This window comes from Hippoglossus hippoglossus, chromosome 5 (genome assembly GCF_009819705.1).
Source record: "Hippoglossus hippoglossus isolate fHipHip1 chromosome 5, fHipHip1.pri, whole genome shotgun sequence".
Lineage (NCBI taxonomy): Eukaryota > Metazoa > Chordata > Actinopteri > Pleuronectiformes > Pleuronectidae > Hippoglossus > Hippoglossus hippoglossus.
In genome coordinates this window covers 14286845-14297547 of record NC_047155.1, presented here as the reverse complement: position 1 = coordinate 14297547, position 10703 = coordinate 14286845, and the positions used below count along the sequence as shown (strand labels likewise).

The window sequence follows — 10703 nt, the reverse complement described above, 5'->3', positions numbered from 1 at the left end:
TGACTTGTCATTTGACAACTTGTCATTTGACATAAATGATTCATAGGATAATTACAGGTTACGCTCAATTATATTTTCTTTCAAAATATCATGGATTGGACTGAAAGTGACTGGCCATTTGTTGTTGTGTGTGTGTGTGTGTGTGTGTGTGTGTGTGTGTGTGTGTGTGTGTGTGTGTGTGTGTGTGTGTGTGTGTTAAATGTCAGCTGAAAGGGATGGGAAAACCTTGCTGAGCTAATTTTAAAGACACATAACTGCCAAATGTCAATGTCAATTTTATTTATATAGCGCAAATGTCTTAATTGTAAGATCTTTGAAAGAGATATATAGCTTGTTGTGTATACTGTAAGTTTGTCAGATATACATTGTGCTATTGAGAGAGTAGTCCACAAAGTAGAAGGTCCGTGGTTCGATCCCCGATTCCTCCAGTCTGCATTCCAAAGTGTCGTTGGGCAAGATACTGAACCCCAAATTTCCCCTGAAGGCTGTGCTGACACTGCATGGTGTGAATGGTGTGTGATAGAAAAAATGCTGTGTATAAAAGCACTGTATGAAAACAAGTCTGTGCGTTGCTTTAATAGCTGACAAGTGGAGGCTTGAGATATGAGCGGAGGACCTGTCGCTGCCCAGGCAACAATCAAACCTCTGGACCCCTCACACACTACTAATGGGGGCTCTGCTTAATCTGTAGTGGGTCAATTTGATTGGTGTACATTATACCTGCTGTGACAGTGGGGAGCTTGTTTTTACGTCTGATGTCAGTGTCCAATTTCACTGTTGTTGTTTCTGAGTGCAAAATGAGAAGAAGGATTTACTGTTACTAATATTATATATGCATGTGGGTCCATCCATTATCTTTACCAGTTATACTTTGAGGGTCATGGGGGGAGCTGGAGCCAATCCTAGCTGTCAACAAGGAACCCTCTTGCTATAAGGCAATAATACTAACCACTGCACCACCATGTCGCTAAAATTAGTGGTATTATTAGCAGTATCTCTCTTGCTATTATTTTTTCTTATTATTATGAAAACTCATCCACATGCATTTGCATACATGGAAATAAACAAAAAGGCTTCTACACTTCCCCCAGGATGATGGCATAATGAATGAAGTTGCAAAGAAAGCACATTTCACTCAGGGAAGCTGATTAATCTCTTGTGTTTCATTAACTTGCACCCTGAGCTCCCAGAGGCATTAAATAGTGTTGCCTTGTGGCTTTCTGAGAACCTAACCTTCTTCCATTGGCCCAGAGAAGGAGTGTAATAAATGACAAACCCTGCGAAGATCGAGCAGAGCACTGACCTGAACTCAAGAAGATGTTGGCAGCATGTTGGAGGTCAAAGCCTGAGGTTTATTCTTCTGACATGCATCAAAACTGAAGATGGAGAATGCTTAGAGGTTTTACATCAGCCGTTCAAGCTGCTTCACAGACGAGGTTGTTCAATCAGTGGTTGCAATGGAAGGCTCAGAAAATCCAAATGAAGACCTGGGGCTTGTGGGGATGGGACTTCGCGTCTCTGTGTCCCCTGCACAAAATGCCTTTTACATCATCCTGGTGATGCTGGGAATCCTGGGTAATGCCACCGTGGTTGTGGTGATCGGTAAGAGTGTGATTATGGACCACGGCGGAGGACAAAACTCGGACATCATCATCATTAACATGGCGCTGTCTAACCTGATGGTGTCTTTGATGAGGAACACGTTGCTTGTTATCTCAGACATGGGACTCGAGGTATGTTGTCTTCAAAATCAACCACTGAGTTACCCATAGTTCAAAGGGTGTGTTTTCACACCAGCTACCACACTGGTCATCTAGTGGTAGTGAGATATTTATTATTTAACAATTAGATGTCATAATCAGAAATAAGTAATAATAAATAAAAGATATTGTTTTCTTTACCCCAGCTGTACTCATCCAAAGAGTGGTGTCAGTTCCTGATGGGTGTCTGGGTGTGGCTGCGATCGGTCAACGTGTGGTCAACGCTCTATCTCAGTGCGTTCCATTTCCAGACTTTGAGGCGCGTGGCTCCCAACAGCGGGAACCTTCACGGGCCCCGGAGTCCTCCTACCACCCTGCTGCTGAGTATGGCCCTCATCTGGCTCCTCAACTTTATCTACTCCATTCCTGCTCATATATTTTCCACGAACGGGAATGTGAACACAACAGAGGTGATTCCAGTGAAATTTACATCATCCAGATCTTTTATCAAGTACATTATATATTACAGGTGGTTCTTTCATAAATTAGAATTTTAAATTACTTCTTTCCTTTTCCACACAGACTTTGTTTCTGTTCATTCCAACCTGTGAAAATCGTTTGCTTTTAACCTGCTTGTGTTGTGTAACAGTGAATATCAAGTCTGTATTTATTACTTATAAATTTGGTAGATCATGGCAGACCAAAAGAATAATCTGCATTACCAAAGCCAGGAAAAAGTTTCTTTCCAAAAATATATACTTTTTTTATTTGATAATACTTGGCATGGTCATTAGTTATTAAGAGATCAAACTACAAAATCTTCGATACCAGAATAAAAACATACAGTAGATAATATACTGTTCTATCAACACTGCAAATTAAATAAAAAAGTCAATAATAACAGAACCATTTGTTATTAGTAAGTTCATTTATTGTGAGTGCGTTCATAAGTGTTTGTTCCTCTATGTTCCTCCTCCTCTCAGACACTGATGCTGGTGAGCAGCACAACGCGCCCCCTGCTGGGCTGCGTGTGGGACTTTCCCTCCACCTACAGTGGCCTGGCCTATGCCACCACCTCTATAGTGATCCATGAGACCCTTCCCATAATCCTGATGGCTATCACCAACATGGGCTCCCTCTACACCCTCTACACCCATGGCAGGATGCGCAGCTCAGTGCAGGACGGTCCGGTCATCAAACGAGTGCCAGCTGAGAGGCGAGCGGCCAAGGTGAGGAAGAGGAGGGTGTCACTGAAGAGCTCATGAAGCCATGTAGATAAGCAGTAAAAAAGTTTTGATATACAGCAGATTTGTGCTTTTATTCATAGATCTGACAAACAGATTTCTCCAATGTTTGACTCAAACTGACCATATTTCATCATATCTCTGTGTGGCTCTCACTGCCCCAATTCTTTGCCTTGTGTGATTTTCAGGTGATTCTCGCTCTCATTATGCTCTTCATTGCTTCTTGGGGAACCAGCATTATCTCCGTCAACTATTTCAACTACAACCAGGGCTCTTCGGCTAATTTCCTCCTGATCATTGCTCGTTTTGCCAACATTATCTTCATCGCCATGTCACCTGCTATTCTGGCAGTCGGCCACAGGAGACTGCGGTCTACCGTCAAGTCCTTGCTCTCGCACTGACAGAGCTGCCGGCTGGCAGGTCACTCTGCTGCAGCACTGGGGGTGCAGCTCACACAATACTGAAAATATCACTACCATCATCTCAATAGTTAATAGTTCTGAGGTTCATGGTCATTGGTGTGAATGCTTATTTATCTCTGTAAACCTTTGTGTATTTGTGTGAGTGTGTGTGACTCAGAATAGAAAGGCAAAGTGTTAAAACCCCAACAAGCCTGAGGATTCATGCTACATGACTCAGTAAGTAGACAGGGCTGATAGTACAATTCTTTTTATTATACAGTCCAAACAAATGGTCAAAAGAAAAAGAAAAATCTGTCCAAACTGATTTTATTTAGATTAAACTGCAACATGTTTCCTTTAGTTTGCCAGACAAAATGTTAATACTATGCTTTGTAGGTTCAGTGTAATGTTTTTTTCTTACCATGATGGCTTCTGACTACATATTTCATATTTTCATACCTTGTTTGTATCAACATAAAATAATATTGTAACTACTTAAATAAACATCTAGATTCCTGGATCTGTTTGTTTGACCCTTACAAAAGATTTTAGTTACAAAACGCTGCGGAAAAATGAAACATGTAATGCAGGAACAATGTACAATATATGGTAACTTTATGCTATTGGACCAACAATTCAAGGATCAAAATGTCTCTCATTTTTCCCTCTTATATTTATTTTTTATTTTGTTGTGTTGTATATTGGAGACTGGTTGGACTGGGTTTGATATTTTTTAAATCATTATACACTGTTCAAAATATAATGGAGACAATGTTTGTGACGTTGATAAAAAATAAAAAATAATCTTGAATTCACAGCACAAACAAAAATTTGTACAAGTGATATACTCAGTTTTATCAGAATAAATCCCATCTTAAAAGAAACTACAAAGATCAATGAAATGTCTGCTTGTATTGAAACATGTCAAAATAAGCTAAATTAATACATGACAACAATTTTGTCCAGGTAACAAGTGAGTTTAAAATTATTTTTCTTATCACACTCTGCATCACTTGCCTGCTTTAATCTTCTCCTCCACATTTATGATTTTTCTCTCATTTTGAACAACAAAAACAGTTTGCTTTCCCTTTTTTCCTTCAGTCTTTGGAGATGTACTTCCCTGTTCAGTGACCTCACGGTGACGTTTCAGAACTTTAGACCACCCCGGTATCATGCTCCTGATTCTTCTCCTCAGCTTGCCATGTCCCAGCGCCACCACCATTGGACTGAAGCCCACAAATAACGAGGCGGAGAAGTGGGCCACGGTCAGCAGCCCCTCAGCGTGGTGTCCCCCGTCGTGGTTGTAGTATGTCACCGCAGCGACCTGCAGCGCCCAGCAGACCACGAAGAGCGACACCAGCGACATGATGACATGAGCTGCCTTTCGCTCAGTGGACACGTGTTTGTCCAGTTCTCCATGATTTCCTCCCCCCTCTCCCCCTGAGGTGACGGCTCTGATGTGTTTGGCCAGAGCCTGAAGTGTGGCCAGATTGGTGAACACCATCAGCACCAACGGCAACACCTCATTTAGAGCCAGTGAGGTGGAGGCGAAGGCTGAGCCCTGCTGCTGAGATGGGAACTCCCAGATGCAGCCCAGTAGAGGCCTGGTGGTGCAGCTGATCACCATCAGCTCCACGGTGGCGTTGCCGTGAACGTGGGTGGTGTACACCAGGGCTGGAATAGAAAAGACCAGGTTAGCCCCCCACACCAGGCCCAGAACGAACCACACCCTCCGCCTCTCCCTCTGATTTGCGAGAGGTCCAAAGGCCACATGCTGTCGCCTCAGGGTGGTGCAGTGGAAGACACTGAGCGCCAGAGTCACCCAGCAGCCCACGGCTCGCCACCACACCCACAGCAGCATGAAGACTCGGCACCAGCCTGGAGACAGAGACACATTCAGGCCCAGGTCCGACACGAAGATGGGCACCGTGCGGAAGAGTGAGGTCAGCAGGTTGGCCAACGACAGGTGCACCAAGATGGTATCAGAAGAAGGGAGTCTCCGAGCCGGACCCTCACTGGCTGACTGAAACACCTGAGAGTCAAAGCAGGACAGACTAAGAAAAAACCCAAGAAAAACACTCAACTCACAAATGCAATAGAACTCTGTGCATCATCTCACCACATGGATGACCAAGATGTTTCCCAGGATGCCAGAAAAAACCAAGAGCCCAAACAAAATAGCATCTACAGTGAGGACCTCTGACATGGCATCATCCTCTGCATGGCGACATAGTTTTTCTTATTGTAGAGTGCGTGGGAGAGAGTAGAAGGGAAACATTGAGGCTTCATTTATACTACTGCTCCTGGGGATTTTCCTCATCGTGTCTTATATGTGCACGCACGTGCACGTTCATCACACAGAAGGTTTCATCTTTGCTGAACAGGTTCAGGGTCAATTTAGTTCAACATGTTCATGCTGATGCTTTTGCTGAATATGCAGAGGCAGGCGTTTTCCACGTTTGCTTTCCACATCACCGACCAGCTGCAAACGCAAAGCTGTCTCTTGACCTGGACAATCACATAAAAAGCTGTGGGTCACTGTTATTTGTTGGGATTAAAATATTCGTGGTAATCGTCACTTAACTCTGCTGCAGAAAAGCATGTTGTGGTGGACCAGTGATCCTCTGAGTCCTTCCTTTTTCAGCTCATTTATTTTTCAGTTTATCCTGTTTATGTCCCCGTAGCTTGGCTAAATGACAACATGTAGTATCACATAAACTGAAAAACTACTGATCTCACAGATTGAACTAATCATCTGATGAGCTCTCAGGAACTGGTGGTGCTGAGCCAGTCATTGATGCAGCACTTTCTCTCTCTCTCTGTCTCTCTCTCTCTTATTAGTCAGCCATTCATCCTCTCCCTTGGTAATAATTGTTTGTTGGCTTGCCAGGTTTCTCTCTTGGGAGGAGGCAATCATTATTCACAATAATCTCACATAAGCACTGCTTAATTAATTGTACTGTGGAGGACAGTGATGCATCTTGATCGTATATTAATTCTAGATCTATTTCCTCGTTGCGTGAGATTATTTATATCAGTAGATCCTTTCTTTATTTTTAAGAAACCATCAAAATGTAAAAACCCAAAACTTGGTTGAAGGCTTCACTGTATTCATGATGATATAAAATAAAGAAAAATCTAATATAATTTAAGTTTTGTAGAGGGGCTCTTTTACCTTAAGACCTCTGATGCACTGTGTCAGAATGCTTCATGTACAGGGGATGGACACAATGAAACTTGTACGACATTATTTACATATGACACAAAAAGCCCAGCATTTATTTCTACATTTATGAAGCTTTATCATAACATTTTTGTGGAGACTGTATCAGAGAGGTCTTGGTGCAACTGATGTCTAATGTGTGAGGCTGGATTTTGCATCGTAAAACACTGTTTAATTACATCTGCATCACTATTATCCATTCAAAACACACCCTCTGAAAGGGCTGAACAAAATGTGAACATAAGCTTCCTCACAAATAAGATATGTCTGTTTTTAAGTGCATTATGTTGCTGTTAAATTTGTATGCCTTTCTTTAATTGGCTGCTGATTCCCCAGTTAAACAACAGATTTGCAAAGGTAAAAAGAAAAAATCAGCAGCAACAACTTTCTGCTTTGTAATAGCAGTTCATTTTCATGTTGGGGGATAATTTCAGAATAAATGGTTTGAAACTGTATTTTTGTTTTGTCTAGTTCTCCCACAGTATGTGAACAACCACCCAAACTTGACAACTAATTTTTCAGATATAAAAAACTACATTCTTATATACAGGTCTTACTTTAGTTTTTTCTTACTGTCAGAGCAGATGAGCCCAAATGCAAACACCAAAGATTATTGATATGGAAAATACAGTATATTGTGTGAATTTAGCATTAGCCAAATTAGCTTGAAATGTGTTGTCTGAATATAAAGGCCCCAGGACACATCTAGTTTACAGAAAGCATAATAAACATGTGGAGTTGTCCTTGTCAGAAATGTGACCAGGATTTAAGAATTAAATATATTTCAAAACTCTGATCTGAAAACTTTACTATCACATGTATTGATTGGTAGAATATTTATCAGTTGTTACACATTGGAAGGAAGTGTAGATTTTTTACATAAATGTTTTGTCTGGGATAACAAATCTGAATAAAATAGCAGAAAGATAATAAGATGTTAGACAAAAATCAAATGTTATGTTGGTATTTTATGTTATTTTCCATGAATATGTATATGGACTATTTTTATTCATTGAAGTGCAATATTGAGTCAGTGTCAGTGGTGGATGTTTAGTCAATTACCAGAGAAACTGGGAAAACTGATAATTAAATACAGAATATTAATATTGACTTCCTATTTTAACATTATTTGAAATACTGTTGACTCCCCTTTGGACCTATTGCAGAATTTGGAGAAGATGGCACCTTTAGAACCAATGAGTTACACTGCCAAAGTGTAGATTTTTGACACAAAGATTTTGTCTGGGAAATGAAATCGAAGTAAAGTAGTAGAAAAATAAAAAGATGTGAGAAAAAATAGATGTTAGTTATTTGTTGGTGGAAATTAACAGTTTTAATTAATTGGTAAAGTAATATTAAGTCAGTGTTGGACGTTGAGCCAATTACAAAAACGACTAGCAAAATCATAGGTATGGAGTCTTTAACCACACAGGCCATCTCTCATCTTTTTGTCACTAAGGTTTTGTCTGGGAATGAAATAATAAATAAAGTAGCAAAGAAGATATAATAAGATAAATTAGATGTTAGTTAGGTTGGTATTCATAAGGACATGATGTGAGGGACGTGCACAGGATGCAGGTAAGTTTCCCTCCGTCGCTGCTGTCAGGACTGAGACACACTTGAAACATCGTGAGTGTTTGTGTGTGTGCGTGTGCGTGGGATGATGACTCACAAACCGACTGTTCAGAATCACAAATATGTGGTGCACGCTCCCAGGGGATCTGCGGCGCGCGCTCGTGTACGCGCACTCTCACACAGAGGCTTTTACGTCAAACCAGGCAGGAAGAAGAAGAAGAAGAAGTAGAAGAAGAAGAAAGCGGACCTGGTGGCACGATAGGTGGATGTAAGGACAGTCGGGTCCTGTCATCCCACCGAGACAAGTAAGTGCTTCTCCTGGATGTCTGGAGGTGATGCTGAGGTGACTTCCATGACCGTGTGCTGCTTCGTTTAACTTCCCCCTGCACGCTTCATCCTCATGCAAGGTCACAGCGGGATGCACGGACGTATGATTCACTGTTATTTCTGTCGCAGATGCACGGCCCGCCCGCTCCTCTCGCCCATGGACGCGCTCTCTTGCTTTACGCGGATTCCGTCGAGCGCACCGAGGTTGAGCTGATCCTATGGCAGACGTCGGTCCGCCCTGTGCCACCGTGAGAGGAGAATAAACCGAATAGAGGGAGTGAAATGAAAAGCCAACAACCATCCCTGCTCGCCTTGTCGGCTCTGCTGCTTTGCACATTACACCACACAGCTGGCTCCAGCAGATCATCATCACCATCCCCATCAGAGGTGAGGGGCAGGGGCAATGTGGGGGTGATGCTTCAAAACTGGCTGAGACAGAACAACATCACCTCCAACTATGGCAATCACAGCCAGAAAAGTAGGCCGCCGTCATCACCACCGAAGCTCGAAGGGGTAACGGGCCACGTGAATCGCTTCTCCTTCAACACCAGCAGAGTCAATGTTACTACTGTGATATCTGAGAGGTCTGGCGGGGGACCAGGCTGGAGCCCAGAGGAAGGGGTGTCATCACACTGTGCCTACCGAGTGGTCGAGGGAGGCATTGGGGAGCAGCTGTGCTTTCGAGACACGCTGTTCGGGTACAAGTGTCGCAAGGCAGACTGCAGGACAGTGGTGTCTTTGGGGAATCTGGTGGCAAATATCCTCATCAACGGCAGCGTACTGTTACAGTGGAGCCATGAGGGAGAGTCTTTGATCACTGAGGGAGGGATGAAGACAGAGGAGGCTGCAGCTGGTCAGAAGAGCAGTGGGGGTCCAGGGACCAATTCAACAAGAGAGGGAAGTCTTCCATCAAGCACTGTTTTCAGTGGCCTACGCCACAGGCGAGGAGGCTATGAGTTGAGCTGCTGGTGGAATGGAAGCTACACTCAGTTTGAGTGTGCCGGTGTCCATCTTGGATCCAGCTGCAGGGACTTTCTCCTGACCGAGCTTCATGAGAACATGCCCTACCGGCTCTGCCTGAGATCCCTGGCCCACTCCGATCCAGCTCAGAGCGCAGACCAGCGGGACTGTGTGGAGTTTACCCTGCCACCGTCTGGGATGCAGGACATTGTCATCGCCATGACAACTGTGGGGGGAGCCATTTGTGTGATGCTGGTCATCATTTGCTTGCTGGTGGCATATATCACAGAAAACATCATGAGCCCCACGACACAGCACACATACTCCTACCGCACTCATTCGCATCACTGATGCACTGCTAAATAAATGAAACGTCATGCATTTAACATCCACTACCATATGTAAACTCACAGTCATAGTCACTCACTGTCCTAAATAGTTGTTCCCCAAACAAATATGTACATCTTGTTGTGACTGAACTGAAGCACAATCTACTGTGGCTCTGCAAATAACATGCCTTGACAACCTCTGCGAGGATGCACTGAACCAAAAGTACTGATAACTTACATTTAGTAAATGCGGTAGTGTACTGTGTTGTGTTTTTGTTCAAGGTTGTCTGTGATTGAGTGTGTCAATCTGTGCACTGACAGCATTTATACAGCAATACAATTGATGAAGTGGCATCAGAAGCAGCCGTTTTGCTAAAACGTTCAGCCTGTGAAAGTGTCCAGACTGGTCCTGTCCTTGCTGGGTCACAGAAAAATTAAACTTTACAGAAGTACGTCTTTTCCACTTAACTAAATCATCCCCCCCCCATCTTGTTTTGCTTTCAACGCAATGTGTTTGTACCATTTTGTGAAGGGCAATACAATCTGCTGTACAGTCTCCAGATACTGTGCCAAACATCTTGAGTTAGAGAGCCTTTATGTCCTGCTGTCAGTAAATAAAACACCATGAGGTCATTTGTAATACTTTGCAGCTGTCTTTATTTCCTTGTGTTTATGTGCATGTGTTTGCTTTTTACATCCCAGGGGAATTTACAAGAATTAGAAACAGGCAATAGAAATACACGTGTAAACATAAAACCTTACAGAGCTGTCCCCAAACAGAAAAATGGCTTGTTTGTATGAATAATTCCTTTATCTTCTTTATCTACTTATATATTACTCAAGAGTTTCAGGTTATGTTCGTGTTTTAAAGCAGTGTCATGCTCCAATTTTAGTCCCATCACCGCTATGCAAGGTTGTGGCATTATGTCGCAATGCCCCAAACC

At 42.8% G+C, this 10703-nt stretch overlaps 3 protein-coding genes across 6 annotated transcripts in view; 2 read left to right on the top strand and 1 right to left on the bottom strand.

Annotated features, from left to right (window-relative positions):
- The window catches only part of LOC117761837 (olfactory receptor class A-like protein 4), a 946130-nt gene extending 941455 nt beyond the window's left edge, over window positions 1-4675 (top strand). The window contains exons 1-6 of one of the 3 annotated variants that reach the window (XM_034586120.1): window positions 132-269; window positions 590-1733; window positions 1907-2170; window positions 2684-2929; window positions 3133-3387; window positions 4541-4675. In XM_034586120.1, the coding sequence (XP_034442011.1) occupies window positions 1458-1733; window positions 1907-2170; window positions 2684-2929; window positions 3133-3345 (999 nt within the window). In that variant the 5' untranslated portion in view covers window positions 132-269; window positions 590-1457 and the 3' untranslated portion in view covers window positions 3346-3387; window positions 4541-4675. Of the gene's footprint in view, window positions 1-131; window positions 270-589; window positions 1734-1906; window positions 2171-2683; window positions 2930-3132; window positions 3848-4540 lie in introns of those variants that run through there. The other 2 variants (XM_034586118.1, XM_034586119.1) reach the window with 2 other exon arrangements.
- LOC117761829 (olfactory receptor class A-like protein 4) lies at window positions 3855-6751 on the bottom strand. Its single transcript, XM_034586105.1, has 2 exons — window positions 5465-6751; window positions 3855-5377 (listed from the first exon to the last, which is right to left on the bottom strand). Exons 1-2 carry the CDS (start codon window positions 5549-5551, stop codon window positions 4355-4357), a joined length of 1110 nt encoding a protein of 369 aa, XP_034441996.1. The 5' UTR covers window positions 5552-6751; the 3' UTR covers window positions 3855-4354.
- Window positions 6752-8207: 1456 nt separating this feature from the next.
- On the top strand, window positions 8208-10485 carry fndc10 (fibronectin type III domain containing 10). Of its 2 annotated transcripts, none has more exons than XM_034586115.1 (2): window positions 8208-8448; window positions 8600-10485. In XM_034586115.1, the coding sequence occupies exon 2, from the start codon at window positions 8753-8755 to the stop codon at window positions 9779-9781; it is 1029 nt and encodes a 342-aa protein (XP_034442006.1). In that variant the 5' UTR covers window positions 8208-8448; window positions 8600-8752; the 3' UTR covers window positions 9782-10485. The 2 variants fall into 2 exon arrangements, with proteins under 2 accessions (XP_034442006.1, XP_034442005.1); XM_034586114.1 differs by having other exon boundaries at window positions 8551-10485.
- The last annotated feature ends 218 nt before the right edge of the window (window positions 10486-10703 follow it).

Coding starts and splice junctions, on each gene's coding strand:
- LOC117761829 (XM_034586105.1), bottom strand. CDS start 5,551: ATGTCAGAGGTCCTCACTGTAGATGCTATTTTGTTTGGGCTCTTGGTT. Junction 5,378..5,464: donor ACATCTTGGTCATCCATGTG/GTGAGATGATGC, acceptor TTTGACTCTCAG/GTGTTTCAGTCAGCCAGTGA.
- fndc10 (XM_034586115.1), top strand. CDS start 8,753: ATGAAAAGCCAACAACCATCCCTGCTCGCCTTGTCGGCTCTGCTGCTT.